The 18,263-nt window shown below is 36.2% G+C and overlaps 2 protein-coding genes across 6 annotated transcripts; both read right to left on the reverse strand.

Annotated features, from left to right (window-relative positions):
- Positions 1-3,974: 3,974 nt before the first annotated feature.
- Positions 3,975-7,293, reverse strand: LOC137713869 (pre-mRNA-splicing factor SPF27 homolog). 4 transcript variants are annotated; one of them, XR_011065341.1, is made up of 8 exons: positions 6,954-7,293; positions 6,680-6,855; positions 6,528-6,611; positions 5,956-6,025; positions 5,734-5,867; positions 5,593-5,651; positions 5,298-5,490; positions 3,975-5,148 (listed from the first exon to the last, which is right to left on the reverse strand). XR_011065341.1 is itself a non-coding variant. In XM_068453222.1 (7 exons), the coding sequence occupies exons 1-6, from the start codon at positions 7,209-7,211 to the stop codon at positions 5,597-5,599; spliced, it is 777 nt and encodes a 258-aa protein (XP_068309323.1). In that variant the 5' UTR covers positions 7,212-7,293; the 3' UTR covers positions 3,975-5,148; positions 5,593-5,596. The 4 variants fall into 4 exon arrangements, 1 of the variants encoding a protein (XP_068309323.1); XR_011065340.1 differs by having other exon boundaries at positions 5,298-5,496; XR_011065339.1 differs by having other exon boundaries at positions 5,298-5,651.
- Positions 7,294-8,459: 1,166 nt separating this feature from the next.
- On the reverse strand, positions 8,460-12,308 carry LOC137713204 (peroxisome biogenesis protein 3-2-like). Of its 2 annotated transcripts, none has more exons than XM_068452476.1 (7): positions 11,987-12,308; positions 11,569-11,733; positions 11,270-11,460; positions 11,016-11,146; positions 9,786-9,913; positions 9,252-9,479; positions 8,460-8,945 (listed from the first exon to the last, which is right to left on the reverse strand). In XM_068452476.1, exons 1-7 carry the CDS (start codon positions 11,998-12,000, stop codon positions 8,696-8,698), a joined length of 1,107 nt encoding a protein of 368 aa, XP_068308577.1. In that variant the 5' UTR covers positions 12,001-12,308; the 3' UTR covers positions 8,460-8,695. The 2 variants fall into 2 exon arrangements, with proteins under 2 accessions (XP_068308577.1, XP_068308578.1); XM_068452477.1 differs by having other exon boundaries at positions 11,569-11,790.
- Between the last annotated feature and the right edge of the window lie 5,955 nt (positions 12,309-18,263).

An 18,263-nucleotide genomic window follows, 5' to 3' on the forward strand; every position in this document is an offset into this window, starting at 1 on the left:
TGCTACAATTAGATTAAAATTAAGGGATCATTGTTTCAACTGGATTAAAATTGATGGACCATTTCTCTAATTGGGTTAAAGTTGAGTGGTCATTGCTACATTTTTTTTCATCTATTTTTCTATATTTGCCTCTCGATTCAGCAATACGTGCGTGGTACGTGACTCATTTTGAGAGTTGACGAAAATGATCATAGTTACACGTTTTGATGAGTTAAGTGATCAATTGTCATGAATTTTTAGTTAAGAGATTATTGCTCCAATTGAGTTAAAGTTGAGGGACCGTTGCTACAATTTCCTCTTTGAACTTCTGTGCATAAAAAACCACATTGCTCTAGGCTAACTTAACCATGTGCGAAGTATGTACATTCAATCAAGCTTATATATGTAAATGGATCATCTAATGACTTCGCCACGCTATTTCACTTTCAAATATTAGAAAGACTTACTTAGACATTTCAGTCTCTTCTAATCATCGTCGTGTGATTATACATAAAGTTATATGTTTTATAAACTACTTTGTTCCCACCATTACAAAAATCAAAATAACCTCTTGCAAAAGTGAGGTCATTTTTGAAGGAATATGATCCTCTTTGTGGGGATCTGGATGATTAATCAATTGTATCCGTTCATCGTACATCGTGCGGTTAGAAATCATTTTAAAATTTTAATTTAAAATTGAATATAAATAGTACCTAATGAAAACTGGCCGCATGATGTACGATAAACGGAAATGATTGATTGATGCTCTGAATCTCCATAAAGAGGATCCGAAGAGGATCCTTGTCCATTTTTTAATTCATGGAATGAGAGGTTTAAGATTTTTTTTTTTTTTGAGAACTTTAACGAAAAGCTCCTGGTACTGTTCACTTTAATGAAAAACCATATTTTTACACTAACAAGTTAATCTTAGTACTATTCACCTTACCCTTTATTTTGTCCTTTATCATTAAAAAATCAAAATTTTTAAATCTTTTTCATTAATTTTTCATTTTTTTTTTTTTTGGATTGCCAGGCCTTGCTCTGGTAGCTTCTTCAAAGGGCCATATCTTTTTAAATCCTATGATGGAGGCCCAGGCTCAAAAGTAGATAGCAGTTGAGTGCATATGTTTAAATCCGGCACAAGCCCATGAATGGGACTTAACGAGGCCCACGGTAACAAGCGTAGGGGCGCAAGCAGGGAGACGGACGGGAAGCAGAGATAACGTGCGCAGAAAGCAGTCGGTCCCACCGGCCTGATGCTGAGCTGTATTGTCACATCGACGTCGCTTTTGTCTAATCAAAAGGAAATCTTAATTCAACATCTACCACTCATTTCACCTCAGACTTTTTGTATTTTCCCCTACTTCACTGCCACGTGTCGGTCGACTTACCGAACTCCTCCTTTCAACTTTAGAAAACGTACTGCCGAGTTTTGAAAATGAATACCAATTTCTCACGACATCTTTCTCTTGAAAGATATTACCTTATTTGGTAAATGTTTTTAAACGACTGAAAGTATTTTTAGTAAAATGTTTTTGGAACTAAATTTTAATAAAAATGTAAGTTAATTTTGAAAAGTACTTGAAATGCTTTCAATAAGAAGTATATAATTTGTGTTTTTAGCAAAAAACACTTCAAGTACTTTTGAAATGTAAAAATATTTTCTCTAAATAACTGAAACCGATTTTAAATAAAAAACTTAGTGCTTCTTTCATGAAGAAGTTCAAGTGATTTTTCATAATTAACTTACATTTTTATTAAAGATCAATTTTAAAACATTTTTTTTAAAACAATTTCAATTGTTTAAAAACACATAACAAACTAGCCCTTCATTTACAAACGAAATTATTTTAAATGATATGTAACGAAGTAAGCAAATATTGTTGGGGCAAGATTCTGCCTATATGGCTCATAAAACAGCAGTTGCTTACCCTTTTAGAGATACTTTAAATTTTATTTTTATAAATTACAAGTTCGAATTAAATTATGTTAGCTTGTTCTTTATTTTAATCTCGCATTATTTAGCATTAATACATCATTGTATAAAAAAAATGTCTTAATTTTTGTTAAGAAAAGTGATTTTACATAAAAATACGTCTTATCTTTTGTTAATCAAAAATCCATTTTTTCTGATCCAAAAGCCTTTTTAACATTTTCATTAGCTTACTTCTTTGACCAATAAACACTTCTAATCTTTTTATTGTTGTAAGTAGTTAAAAACAGTCACAAACATGATCAATATATGGTCACAGTCATGGTTGTTGATCGTGGTAGTATTTCAAACTAATTTCATAAAATTAATTACAATATCACAACAGATTAGAACATGAAAATTTGAATTAAGCCAAAAATTAAGCAAGTAATAGTAAATTTATATTAAATCCGCACCTTCCAATTGCCTCTGGAAAAAAATAATACTAACCAACCATAAACCATTAAAATAGCTTCACTTAATGTCCGTGTTACATGTAAGTTTTCTTGAGATTTTAATTTTACAAACATAATGAAAAGGCTAAGAACATCTACTATATAAGTTGAAATCTGTCTAAACCCTTGGAGATATTGTAATAGTACATACGTAACGTGAATTGTTTTTTTTTTAGTACATCTACATTTCTAAACTTGAGGGAAAGAGAGTTCGACTAACTCATACAATTGACAGCCTAATTTGATATCGAATTCGTTATCCAGAAAATTCAAACTAAAACCTCTCGCTTCTAATTTGAAAATATGATAATAGTAGATACGTAACGCGAATTGTTTACTGTATTCCGAAGTATAGAAAGTTTTAGATGTTTAAACAATTAAACATCCTTTTAAAAATATAAAAAATTAAAATCTAACGGTAAAATTATCTTAAAATATATCGTGTTCTAGATCCTAAAGCCTGTGATGAACAACAAAGCCATGATACTCGTAATAAAAGGCTTTGAGATCGTTGCCTTTTCCGAGTATCGTAACGGTGTTCAGCAGTTCAACGAGATGTGATCTGCTGTGGCTACTGGGAACTGTGGCAGTGCAGCCGGTCAAAATCAGCAACGATAAATTGATCAGTGCGAGGAGAGGGCTCTGGAAACAGTGTATAGGCACGTGATTCGTGTTAAGGGAATCTAATCAGAAGCCGGTTCCCGAGAGGGACCTGGGTTGATAGGTGCTGGAATGGAATACAAGGCGTTGCCGACCCAATCCCACCATTATTTGTTCTTTTTCTAAAACTAATATAAATGTTGCCCTCCCTCATCGTTTTCTCATTGCTTTCGCTTTTGCTTGAAGCCAAAGTCCGTCCATTATTTTTATACAGTTTTAGAGGTTTGGTTTGAATGTTTGGTAGCAAGCCACATCCTATTAATTTTTAATCTTTATATTTATGTATTATACAATATATTTATATATGGTTCACTATGTATGGGTAGGTTTATAGTTATATTACTTGCTCTCTGGGGTTCTTTGGATCTTTGAGATAGATTTATTTGAGTGGAAAACATCTGGGGTTTTGAGCGATGAAGTTTCGATGCATGGATCTAACCATATATATGTGTGGTCTGAAAATTAACTACATGATTTGGCTCTAATTTTCTGGAAGTATATATTTTCGTTTAGGGTTTTGATTTCTTGATGCCTGTATTTATATATATTTTTTATTTTTTTTTCGTTTTTGATATCTGATCTTAATCTTCTTCCTCGCAAGTTTCTCTGGGTTTTTGGATGTTACATGCTATCTAGGGTTTTTCAGCAGTGGTCGGTGAGGTAGCTATATATATATGTATGTATGTATGTATATGTAGGTAGGGTTAAGGAGTGGAGCTCCTTGAAGTCCAAAAGAAGGTGATGCTGGGTGGATAGAGCTGCTGAGCTATGGATCCCAGAGTCCTATATGTCCTCTATCTCAGATCAGATGAGATGCGATGGAAAGGATGATAGGCTTGTGGCTTGCATATCTCAGGAGCTGCATTACCTGTACGCTGCCTCTTTTTTTGGATTGAAGGGAGCTCTACATCTCTCTCTCTCTCTCTCTCTCTCTCTCTCTCTCTCTCTCTCTCTCTATTCCAAGAAACTTTTAACTGATTCTCTATATTCTCTACTGCTCATCTTCTGCTTTATTAAATTTTTTAGTTTTCTTCATGCTTAATTACTGGTCTAATCTCCAGACAGAGACATATATATGTTTGCTGTTTCAGGAAGTTCTTCCTGCTGCTGCTGTCCCACTTAACTTTACCTGGACTGTTAGAAAGTTGATCGATCGATCTATGTATCTCATGACTCATTAGATCGAGCGCTAGATGCGAAGTCAAGAATCCAACAGTACACCAAAATCCCGAATATGTGTGTATATGTACTAACAGATTAATTTGCCCTTTTTTGGGTCGAGTGTTAATTGAGTAATTCTCAATGTAGTTGTTACATAATTTATGGCTACCCATTTTCTCGTTCTGGACATCTTGTTTATCCTAGTCCTCCTCGATTCTTCTTTAATTTATTCAATACAAAAGTTCGATATAAACCCAGAGTAAATGAGATTAGAAAATGGTGTGTGAAAATTCCCTTCGGATAAATTTTTGCTTGAATGCTAAAACCTAAAACTTTCGATCTGCAATGCGTAACGATATGGTAGTTGGATTGGTCAACTTCAATTTTCTCATAGATTCGATTCAATGGTTATATTCAAACGATAATTACTTGAATTTAAAAACGCAACGTGTCAAGAATCAAATCTTTACCGATGAGCTTGAAAGTTGTTTAGATTTCTTTATCTTCATAATTTGGGTGTTGCCCTAAAAGATGGAGAGGATAAAAGGATTTTAAGAATCCTTCAATTATATTCGTTTATCGTATATCGTACGGTTAATTTTTATTAAATACTGTTTATATTCAATTTTAAATAAAAAAATTTACAATAATTTCTGTTCTAAGATCCCCTTCCTCCTGGTAAAAATTGGATGATGATGTATAAAGCTGCTGGGAACATAGTTAAAAGAGGTTTCATTACATTGATGCCAACTGAAAACATGTGCGATGATTAATTACAATTGGATTCAACGCGTGGAACTGGGGCAAAACGACCACTCATCGAAAGGGCAACAAAGATCAATCCAGCTGCACGCTATGATGGTTGTTGCATCAAAGCTAATATTCCCGTATCACGATCTCTGCCGGGTCCTCATCCAAATCCTGTTTACAAAGCCTAGGGTTAAATAACGTGGAATTGGATCCTATCCAGATTCACTTTCTTAGCTATTCATCGTGTATCGTACGATTATAAATTATTTAATTTTTTTTTATTTAAAATTAAATATAAATAGTATCTGACGAAAACTGACCGTACGATGTACGATGAACGGTTAAGATGTGAGAATCCCTAGAATCCCCACAAAGTGAATCCGGAAAGGATCCTTTTCCAAATAACGCCGCAACGCTAATACTCCATAAGCACACCCAAAAATTAATCATCGCATATTCTAGGGCACAAGTGACAAAGCCTAGCTTTTAATCAACTCTGGTTCTGATGGCTACCTGATACTAATTCCGTGAAGCGAATCATAATAGGCTTTAAAAGAATATAACAGAGCTGTAGCATCAACGCTAAACCAAATGACATTAGCCGTAAAAGCATACCTTCTCATTCGGCAGTCAATAGAGAACCATTTTCTGCATTGGCATCCAAGGTCCAGCCTCTGAAGTGAGTAACAACTAGTTAGTGGTCAAGCTTGCAAAATGAATGCCAGAGAAAACACCAGATAGATAAAGGTGGATTACCCGTCGGCCGCTTCCCTCCTCAATTCTTCAAGATGGTTTTCAAGTTTAACACAGGCAGATTGAATTTCTATATTCTTCTGGCAAAGCTCCTTCCATTGAGCAGCCAGAGCATTAAGCTCATACGCAGTGGTTTGCTGTCATCAATGAAGAAGTAAACTTATCAGATCAAGGTAGCATAGCATCATAAAAGTACAAGGTCGGCAGGTCAATAGGTTAAATCACCTGATGATGTTTCCTTTCACGATTCACTGTTTCGATATTTTGATATTGCTCCTGAGCTAATTTCTGCATCCTGAAAAATATAAACACATAACATTACGACAAGCGTTATCAAATCCAATTTTCATAGAATTAGCAGTTATTGCACATGAAAATTCGAAATTTGAATTGTAATATGGAAGTGAGACAAGCTCGCCCCAATAACACTGATACGGCCTGGGAAAGTAAGAGAATATCAATCTTAAACACAAAATTAAGTATGTCATGCAACATTTCAGAATGCATTTTGCGTAGCAGTTTCGCGGTTGGCACCACCTCACATATTTACACACAACGTCTGACTGCAGACAATTCAGACAGTTGAACACTTTCGATAAACCACATGTGCATTTAAAATTTAATTGGTAATATGCATACCATCAAACGTGTGTATGTGCATAAGTACATGTGCGAGAATTATGTATATGTCTATGCTGTGTCATGTTTATGCGGGTGCAAAATCTCACAGACCGAGTTAATTAACAAAGAAGTGACTCAAAATATTGCAGCTTTCAAATGAAATGTGACGAACGAACCTCGACAAAATCGATTGCAATCTATTGTTGTTCTGAATCCAGGCATCAGGACCATGCTTGTCAATCAGCTCCAAATTCTCCAACCTGAAAATCAACCACTCGTTTCATCACCAGCAAACATATATATATACACATCTGTATGTATAGATTACCTGACGGCTTGGTGCTGCAGAGAGCACTGAGCTTTCTGGAGAGCAAGCTTCCAAGCAGTTTCATCATTCATTTTATTCACCGGCGGCGGCTCCACTTTGTCTCTCGAAAAATCAATCACCACCGGAGGCCTCGATGCTCTCACCCGTTCGTACTCCCTAGCCAGCATCGGATGATCCTGCAATCCAAATTGAACAAATCAGGCACAAAAAATTCCTTAACTCCGCAACCAAACAGTCCCTTAGAAAGGGACACCCTAGGAATTTGGGGACTGACCTTGAAATTGGGCTTGGGAAGAGGCGGCAACTCCTTGAGGAAATCGGCGGGCTTCTTGGCGCTGCGCCGCAACTCCTCCTCCACCATGCGGTCTACCTCGCGCTTGACGTCGGGGTTGGCGTAGTCGTCGTCGATGTAGGGCAATGCGTCAGTGGTTTCAGCGTTGGTTAGAGGTCCTGGCCATGCCGGACCTTCCGGCGGCGGAGCTTCCAGCATCAGAACTTCATGGCTGCCGCCGTTGCCGTTGGTGTCCGCCATAGTTGTCCGCCGAGGTCGTCACTGAGTGTGAGCTTCAGAGACAGAGATAGTGTTAAATCTTGGGGGTTTGTGTTTGTGAATTGAATTGAATTGTCACTTAAACGCAGCGTTTGAGCCCGACCTGTTTTTAGTTGGGTCTCCAAAACATAAATTTTAAGGCCATCACCAACCAAAAAAGGTCAAATAACTCATTTTAACCCTTTAGCATTTCAAGAAATTAATATTTTAATAAATAATATGGTCATATTTCTTATCATCTCCAACTAAGGGTCAAACATAACCCTATCACAAAAAACCATCTCCAACCGAGAACCAAACATAATTTATTATTTAAAACTACAACTTAAATTTAAAAATTACACCAACTTAAATTTAAAAACTACAACTTATATGTAAAAACTACAACTTATATTTTAAAAACTACAAATTAAATTTAAAAACTACAACAATTTAAAAAAAAAATAGAATTTAAATTTTTTTGTCAAAAAAAAAAAATCTTTAAAAACAAATTTCAAATATAACGGTTAGCTCATGTTAGCATGACGTCAACTAGTTACCGTTGGAATTCAAATCCGGCCCGACACAGGACTGGCTGGTTCCTTTGGGCCAACTGGTTGGCGCTTTGGCCTTTTTTTGTCCAATGGGGCCCACGATCTCTTTGACTTGATCTTCGGTTGGAGACGGTTTTCAAGATATTTTCAACCCTCCGAACCCTTTTGTTGGAGATGAGTAGATACGGCCTGCAGGCATGTTTGGAAGATTTTAGAGGGGATAAAATTGCTTTTCGATAAACTAAGAACACTTTTGATATTGTTTTCTCAATATGCTTCTGCTACAAGAGTTTTTACAACAAAAAACATTGATAAATAAAGGTGCTTTTAAAAAACAAGCACTTTCCAAACGGGTGCAGGCGAAGTTTTGCTTTTAAGAAGCACCTGATAAAAAATAAGGGCTTGTGTGCTTTTAGTGAAAATATTTTTAGGACCAATCCTTGGTAAAATTGCAAGGAAAATTTGAAAAATTACTTGAAGTGCTTCCTACAAGAAATACTTCAAGTAATTTTGAAACTCAAAAACATTTTTTTTCCCAAAAGCCCTTATTTCAAAGCGCTTTCCAAACGAGACCTCAAACATTTTTTTTTTCACAAAAGCGCTTCATATCTTTGATATATCATCAGGTTCAGTTAATAAGCAAGCATATAGTAATATAGTATTGACCATTTTACATGATATAAAAGATATTACAGAACAACAAATATTTGAGATGTGGAATTAGAAATAGTAGAAGAGCTAGTTCAAAGACTCAATTGCACTGAAACACTCCTCATCTTTCTCTATCATTCCTTTCAAACTTTTGAATTTTGATAACTTGAACACCCCTAAATCATCAGCACGTTCTTCCGCTGCTGGGTTTGATCGTAACGCAACAAAAATCTACTTAAAAAACAGAAGTTCTGAAATTGTGGTCCGCCGCTAGTCTATATTCTATGAGATTTGCATGTTTGAGTAGATGAGAGTGAAAAAGAGCTCAACTTGTGGGACATTTAGTATGATCCGGATGAACTTGCTTGATTCTTTGAGGAAAGCAGGACCCGCCTGCGCAACCCTTGCTAAAACTTTGGCAAGTTGAATTCCCGACTTTAGACTGCCTCCTCCAGGTTGAGCACTCATATCTTCTATTACGGTATCCACCACTGCTCTCAATGCTGTCTCAGCGACACTCCCGAATTCAGCACTGAAAAGAGGAGACAGAAAAGATTTGAGCGACTTCCGAATTTCACCTTCCAATTAGTGGAACAAAAAAACTACCAAAGAAAAAGGTGGCACGTCAGGAAGATCCTTCGAGGAATAACAAGAAGATAAAGTTGCATGGTAGAATTAAGTAACACCAAAATCTGTATTACTAAGGTCGGTAATGTTGAGATTTGCACCAAAATGCATCGGAGTTGTATCTGAAACTTGCATTTCCATGTTAAGGAGTTGTGCAGTTGATGTTACTTTTGAATAAGCATAAGTTGCAACCCTAACATCGCAGACATACCTTGATATTACTGCCCATGTCTCCAACATAAGTTGGTCAAATTTGGTGACATCTGGAAGAGGTGTGTTATTATCGCCGAAGGCTGTAGCCAGTTCATGCCAACGAGCATCCTCAGACATCAAGTAGTTCACCCAGTGATAGGGCTCTCCTGTGGTCATGAACTTTTCAAGTATTTCTATGATAGTTGCATGAAGAATTGTGGTGTTGAAGGAATCCTTCAGCTGCATTCTGCGCATGAAAAGCGTCCAAACTATTTACTAGGACCTCTAATAGTCAACAAGTAAGTTTGGCTGGCAGAGTTAAGCTACATTCTTTCAGCAGAAGTTTGCAACTTCAGCCATATAGGTCAGATTGAAGTTGGTCTAGATTGTTAAACTTGGGGGCAGTGATAAACTTATGGCAGTTTCGAGTATTAAATATTTATTGACAATAGATCAAAATCCTGGACATCGTGTCATAGAACATGGCATTAACCCGCCTTTGATTTTCAGACAAATATACAACATGCTAATAGGTGGTCAGGCAAAGATTTACCCATTAAGAACATCTGTTGCTGCTGCCTGGATATTTGAAATTAAAGCAGGCAAGGCATTACTGGAAAGATAATCAGAACTTGCGAGAAACTTCTGCTGGTCATCCCTATGAATGAGGTCAGCATCCTCCTGTTAACATAATAACAATTATATTGCATTCAGATAAGTTAAAGTGACACGTCAAAACCAATAGTATTGTCAAAAGTGCACTTCATAGCATGCCTGATGTGAGTGGTATTGCAAATCAACACTAATGTCTATCACGTGTCGTGGGTAAAATGAACAAAAGTAACGATACTTTTAGCAAGAAAGCATCAATCAGAGTGCCACCAAGCAGCAATCAGCTATAATATTTATATTTGACAAGCAGCGTCATAGGAACTTGATCTGTGAATATATTAACCATGCACCACTCCTGTCACTCATATCTCACCTGTTTCATTGATATCCAGCCTGCCCCACTGTTCAGAAATGCATCCCACCCCTTCAAATAGAATTATGTGTGTAGACTTCACTATACTTATTCTACTGAGGTATCCTCCAACACTAAAACAATAACATATATACTTATTCTACTGAGGTATTCTCCGACACTAAAACAACATCATCTCCTCAACAACAGTGAATATAAGGTCACTCAACCACCACCCCAGTTGTCATTTCAAAATACTAGACATCCCTAATCCTAAATGAAACCATCTTACAAGTGACGTTCGAAACTGATGCCATATCTGATAAATAATAACTCTTATAAAAACTATACTTTGAATAAGTTTATATCATATACAATCCTTGAAACAAAAAATTAGGCGATAGGATAGCCTTCAAATGAACATAGAAGAAACAGATACTCTACACGTCAGTATCCAAGTTTGGTAACATTTCACAAGCTTATGAACACTTTCAGGCTACTTTTCCCAGCAACACATTTTCAGAATGTCGAAGTTCACAAGTAGTACTAATTAATTGCACCCTTAAGGATTGCTTAACAAAATGTAAAACTCGGCAAGGATGTTTCATCATATGTAATAAAGGCACATCAATACATTGCAAAACAAATAAATCAACAATTTGCAAGTACAAAAAATCAGCTGCACTGGACTACGTAAGCTTAGAATAATGCTGTCTAGATAGGTATTGCAACACAATTCCACCAAAATCATCAATTCTGCTGAAATAACTAATTGAGTAGAAATCTTTGGCATAAAGAGGGAAAGGAAATAATTCTTACAATTAAAAGAGAGCTTCCAAGACCACGTGCAGTATCAATATATAAATGTCTCCCTAATATATTGACTTGAACTCTAATATATAAGCTAAGGATCGTCATTGTCCACAGCGACGACACCATTCTCGTGAAACCTGCAGAAATACAAGAATGCTAGTACAAGGTGAGCTGACTATAAATATCTTTATGCTAGTCAAATCAAAGAGAAGTCATAAACTATGGTATTGAAATATTAACAAGGAATGACAGAATCATACTTAGAATTTTCAGTCTATCCCATAACTCAAGTTTCTCTTGAGATGTCGGTTGCCCCTTCACTTGCATTAACCTCTCGGTAAGGTGAGAAAGGTCCAACTCTTCCGCTATCCGACTACTTAAATAGTGCATAGCATGAGGCAGTGTAGTTGTATCAGCAATTCTTTGTATGTTCTCAAAATGGGCCTGCATTCTATGAACACAACCATAAAACAATATCGTTAGAAACCAACTAATGAGCAGTTAAAGAATCGACAACAAAATATACGAGTACACAAAATGAAATGGAATCTCTCTTAACTGAGCCTTGATGAGCTCATCGTTTTTCTCTCGCTCTTGCTCGAGTTCAGTCTCCATGTCAGCAAGCCTTTGTCTGTGAGCATTGTATAATTTGTACAGAAGATACCCACTTCCTAAAACACCAGTTGCAACAACGATCTTCCTCTTATGCCTTCTCCAAAATCCCCTAGTATCAAACCGGCACACGAAGATCAAAGGTGGGTGACCATACAAGATTCAATTGCTACCAAATTGAAAATTCAAACAATTATTAAAGCAAAGTACAAGTCATTAACTCACTACCATCAAAATTTATCAACAAAATGTAAAAACCCATTAGAGAAAACAAAGAAAATCTCAAATAAACGAACAATTGAAGCAAATCAGAGGCAAACCACAGTTACCCAGATGACAAAACGCGGCAAATTTGAAAAACTGACCTTAAAGAAAGCATATTTTTGGTGCTATGAAAGGCAAACCTCCATCAGTGAGCAGTGAAGTTATTCCGAGGAAGATGACTGAAAGAAGATAATCCCGAGCGGAAAATGGAAAAAATAGAAATTTGAAGCGGTGGTTTCTCGGGCCGAGCCGCAAGCGGTGTTTGGAAAACCCGCCCGCAGTGAATTGCTACGGCGGTTCTTCTTCAAGCAAGGGGAATCGAGTTTCAGAGGATTTTGAAGGTTTTTAGGCGAGTGGGGAAGGGAAGGCGTTATGGCGACGGAGATATCAATTGGTCGTGATTTACTTTTCTTTCTTCTAGTTCTAACCACTATATTGCATGTTGCTAATTCGGTAAAAAACCAGCACGAGGGGCGCAGCAGTCGATGACATTCTTATTTCACACGTACGTTTTGAAAACTAATTTTTTGAATTGACATGAGTGACCATTTTTTGGATGCGTTTGTTGCACTAAATTGTCTCAGATTAGACTAGTTGCAAGGATTAAGCTTGACTCGCTTAGATTAGACTAAGCTTGATTAGTTTAGTGAGGCGTTTGGTGTAGTGTCTAACTAAGAAGTAGGATAATGAAAACAGCAGTGTCACCAGTTTGATGTTTGCTCATATTAGGACTACATTATTGTTCTATTTTAATTGCTTTTTTATTAAAGATATTATTAAAATTAATAATATTGAATGAGATTGAGACTCAATAAAAATACAAAAACCAAATTTTCTTGCCAACGAAAGAAACAAACATGATTCAAGAGTAGCATTGTTCCAAACATGAATATAACAAAGTGTTCTCCCAACAATCGACAGGGTTCAAAAAGTTTTTCTTAATTATTCACCTTTGGTTTAAAGTTAGTATATTAGAACCCAATCCACCCCACACATCATTAACTTGAAAGAAATGGTTCTTTGACAAGTTATCATTTTATTTACATGCTTCCACACATACTCCGCAACCTAAAAATACATTGAACCAACACAAGGGCATGTCCGAAATCTAGACATATAGTTTTCATTTGAAATGACATTTGAAACTTGAAGAACATTTAAATGACAATATATAACATATCAAGTCTATGATTAAAAGTGAGTGATAACTCATATAATCCTCCATGGTATGAGGATTACCACGCCACGGGTAAGGTAACTTAAGCAGCTCAGTGTGCTTGGAACAAAGCACAATTATCACTACAAGCACCACATGCAGCTTTGCTATTCATTCTTCTGCAACGCTAGCAGCACTTAGGTCCACATTGAGGTCAAGAACCTGCTCAAACATTCCAGGAAATTTGGTTAAACCTTATATGAAAGACATGGTTCTATGAAATAGTAAAAAAAAAAAAAAAAAAAAAAAAACAAACGCAAGTTAGTTAATCAAGGAAATGTCCATTGACTTCAAGGATGACATGAAATCAAAAACAACAAAACCAAACTAATTGGGCAATGCATAAAATTGTATTTCTTACCTTCCTTGTTATTAAGGTGTACATGTTGAGTACATCCAAGACAGTGCACTCAAAGTGTGTGGAGGCATCATAACTCTGTTAAACATAAGAAGCCTTTTGTCAAGCGTGCATAAATCATGTTGAAGAGTGCCCAGTACAGGTCAAGGCTTGAATAAGACTTACGGTTCATATAAAGCAATTGTCCAAAGTGGATTCATTAATAGGCTCATATATGTCATAAGTCTTAAAAAAATATCTCGTCACCAGGACCTAAAAGGTCAATCCCTGGCTTTAGCTCAGTCTCTGGATGATCAGTCTCTGCGTCTGTTGATACAAATGCAATAAATTTTCCCTTTGGAGCAACATTGTGAGAGTAGGAGCAACATAAAAGATACATGTTCAGTCAATAAAGCACCAAATAATTAGCCTCCAGTAATAAGAAAATACAACAAAAAATAAATAGGGATAACTCGGGAAGAATAAATATCCACCAACTAGCTATGGGTTCAAAGTATACACGAGTTCCCCAGAGGCTTGCTCTAAATACCATTGCTTTCTCCTTTTGGTAGTAGTTTGGACTCAAAATGATAGTAGGATAATATTAAGCCTTTTTAGCCAAAATGGTCCATGAGATTTGCATAACTCCTCACTTTGGTCCCTGAGATTTCAAATCAATAAAAGTGGTCCCTGAGATTGTCCATCATCCATCAATTTGGTCATTCCGTTAAAAAATTCCGTTAAGTTCAAGGTATTTTTGTCAAATCAAGTTCTCCACTTGCTTTTTCACCCTAGTTCCCTCATTTCTCTCAGAAAATACCCCTATGTTGCTAATTTTGACAGTGATATCAACTCTTCAACCATTATTAAAAACAATTTGGCATCAAACTCAAGTAAATCATCGTAAACGGTACTTGACCTTTTCCCTTTCGTTAATTTTTGGAAAAAAAAATTGTACAGTTTGCACACTTGAATATAATGAAATGAATGGTTCAAATATTGTAAATCCATAGACAAGGCTAAATCAAAAGAATTAACAAAAAGAGATATCATGTTCCATTACATGAAATTTTTAACATGATCAGCATTATAACTTGCAAAATATCTAAAAGCAAAATATGTTCAAATGTTCAACATCAAAAAACAACATCCCACATGTTTCACAGCAATGTTCAACTGCAAAATCAATATCCAACTGTTCTAATTCAAAAAAAAGAAGAAAATAAATGGTTGCAACTTGTTTTCTTCCATTTGTGCAGTGATATCCAAACTACAAACTCCCTCCATGCTCAAGGCTTCCAAGGCTTGCCTTTCTTTGCTGGTGATTTGTATCGTTTGTTGGTGGATTGTGATTGTGGTGGCACTACTTGGGAAGTGACACCAATGCAGCCTTGTACCTATTGAAAACCAAAAGATAATAGCTTACACTTAGTCATCCTATAAAATCCAAATCCTACTCCTTTTATCACAATTTACACAAGTAATTGTTTTAAAAAAAAAGGAAAAGAATAAACAACAGAAACACTAAAGGGCTACTGAATGTACCATTTGAACTTGTGGAGTGGGTTGTGAGCTAGATACTATGCCTTTCCCTCTTCCCATTCCTTTTACTCTTCCTCTTCCCATGCCCATGCCCACCTACAATATCAACCAATTTAATGGACTTCACTTTCATTATCAAAACCTACAATTTTAAAAAATAAAATAAAATACAACACAAAACAGATTATACCTCTAGTGTAGATGTGTTAACAACTGAATGATTTGGCTCTTGCGTGGCTTGAGTTGTCACTGGTGTGTTTGCAATTGTGTGACTTGGCTCATAAGTGCCATGAGTTGGTGTTGACTGACTTATAGAGCCCCCATTTCCACAAATTCTTTTTGTGTGGCCCTCATGTCCACATTGTTGACATGTATATGGTTTGTGTGAAACTCATTTCCTTAGTTTATTGCCACCATGAGTTGTCACTAGTGGCTTTTCACCAGGCTCCTTTGTCCTATTCTTCTTAGGACTGCCTGTTTGTTTCTTGTGTAAATGAGGTTTAATAGTAATAGTATCTGGCACTTTTAACCATTGATCTGGACCAGGGAAGGGTGAAATAACAGGGGCATAAACGTTGAGGTAAGATGCTTGCTTATGGCACTTATCAACATATAAAGCAACATCTTGTTTTTTTTTTTAGAATGCAAGCAATAGCGTGAGCACAAGGGATTACACTGTAATTAATGATAGCTTCCTTCAATTGTGGTTTATTAGGAAAAAGCATACCGTTGCAAAAGTCAAAAATTTTCAAGTCTGTACCTCTATGCCATTCTCTAAACTTTGGTGTCGGCTTATTCCGCTGCCTCTTTCTCTTTATGCTGGTTACCTCATCAAATTCATCTTCTTCTTGTGAAGTTTCATTTTCAAGGCTATGAAAGTCTCAAGAATTAGCATCCTCATCTGATATCTCTCCTACAAACCTCATTTTTTTCGGGCTCTTCTGTAATAGGTTGGTCTACATGTTCTTCAAACTCATCATCATCAACTTCATAATCAACTTGCAGCTCAATATCAAAATCTTGCTCATAATCACTGTCTTTAAATACATCCTCATCTGCAACTTCCTCATTCTTCTCCCCTTCAACATCTGTATCTTCCCTATTTCGTCCCTCAACATCTTCAAGAAAAGACACAACATCTCCCTTATTTGCTATCTCAACCTCTTGCTCTACTGATACATCCACATTAGTTAAGCCTTTACCAACATCCTTCTTCTTCTTGTCAACCATAAATAATTCTGTTATCCTGTTTTTTTCCCATTTCATCAATTAAAGCCAAAACTTCTATATCACATGTCATTTCAACAATTCCTATCCCAGTAGGCTTTTTTCTATGCATGTTTAATTCCAATTGATACCCCAATTGTCTTGCAATATCATGACATTTCACCAAAGATTGTTGATCAGCTGAAACCCAATCTAAGAAAATAACTTCACCTCCAATGTATTTTTGTTGACTTCCCTTCTGAATGATTTGACCCCCATGGTGGATTTTGTAAGTGAATTTATCCGGGTTAGCTGCATTATTCAATGCAAAAAACCATTATTCACATGAGGATGTATTAGTACAGTGCAAAGAAAAAAATCATTATTCAATGTCAACCCCATATATATACATACACACACACACACACACACACACACACACACACACACACACACACATATATATAAGGAGGAGCTATATTTGTATGCAAAAACCTATAAAGTTTATTGTCGGTGTTGCTTTCCAACTATGAATGTGAATAGAAAGCACAACTTCCACAAAAAACAGACTTATCAAATGTGAATGGAAAGCACTCAATCAATAAGCTTACCAAAATGAAGAAAAGGTTGCAAAAAGGTTAGATGTAAAAAACCAGAGGACCCTACTTCCTCATATCTTCCCTACTCTTATTCAATGCCAAAACCTTTAAACTATTCCACACTACAAGACAACAGTAAACATACACACCAACCACTACAATGCCATTTAAAAAGCCAAAACGCAAACCAAGGCAACCTTCAATACAAAATGACAAAAACCCACACCTTAGGACCACACCACCGACAACTAAAAATTTTAAAATAATTGAGTATCTCAAATGTATCAACAATCTTAGTATTATATGGTTCAAATGCAACTCACCATATTTATGAGCCTTCCCAAATCTGTGAAAATGGTCTGCCATCTTGCAGTTAACTTCATTGCCTCGCAATCCACCAATTCGAAATATTCCTTACCGATTTCTGATTTTTAGCCTTAGTTCTACACCGATCGAATCTTTGTACCCAAACCCCCAATTTAGAAACCCTAATCACCTTTTCTCTTTTCTCTATCAACCGACAAGGACGAATGTAGAGAGATGAGGACTTAGGTAGAAAAGATGAGAGAGATGACAGAAAAAGGGTGAAAAGCAAGTGGAGAACTTGATTTGACAAAAATACTCTGAACTTAACGAAATTTTTTAACGAAATGACCAAATTGATGGATGATAGACAATATTAGAGGCCACTTTTATCAATTTGAAATCTCAGGGACCAAAGTGAGGAGTTATGCAAATCTCAAGGACCATTTTGGCTAAAAAGCCTAATATTAATATGCATCAAGCAAGTGTTACCACGAAACCCTTCCAACAGTTATAGAATAATATAACTAACTATACCCTCCACCCGATATAACATTGCAACTGCATATCCAATTACACAACATAAATTTAAAAATTGTGGTTTAGACATTGTATGCATATAAACTATACCATTCCTTTCTTCCTATTAAAGAAAACCCATTTCCTTGCCATAGCATAAAACAACCTAGTCATGGGATTGTTTTTTTCTAAAGCCACAGTTACAAATGACCTTTTCAAATATGCACATGGCATTCATTGCAAAATAAATATTGGTCCCAAACAAAAGATAAAAGAACTCACATATCTGATCTGCGACCCAACTCACATTGAGTGAGATTTATTGGTGTTTGGAATTGGGTTGCTCATGATGGCAATAGCTCTTGCAACCTTACCAACCTTCCTAACCTGTCAAAATGCAATGAATTTTCAGTTAGTGTTGGGGAATAAGCATTTTTCTTCACCCTTCAAGCAAGATGCAGAAGAACAGAGAAGATATTGTGTCCCTTGCAGACCTATAAATAAAAACAACCATATGCATACTTGTAAGACATAAGATGAAATCTCTAGTTGTCACTCTTGTTAAGTCCATTCCCTCATGTGTTTTAGGATTAGTTTCACTATAATCTTGAACATATAGGATGAACTTGCGTGCACGACACTTTTCAAACAGACTT

The sequence above is a fragment of the Pyrus communis genome, chromosome 13, assembly GCF_963583255.1.
Source record: "Pyrus communis chromosome 13, drPyrComm1.1, whole genome shotgun sequence".
Taxonomy (NCBI): Eukaryota; Viridiplantae; Streptophyta; class Magnoliopsida; order Rosales; family Rosaceae; genus Pyrus; species Pyrus communis.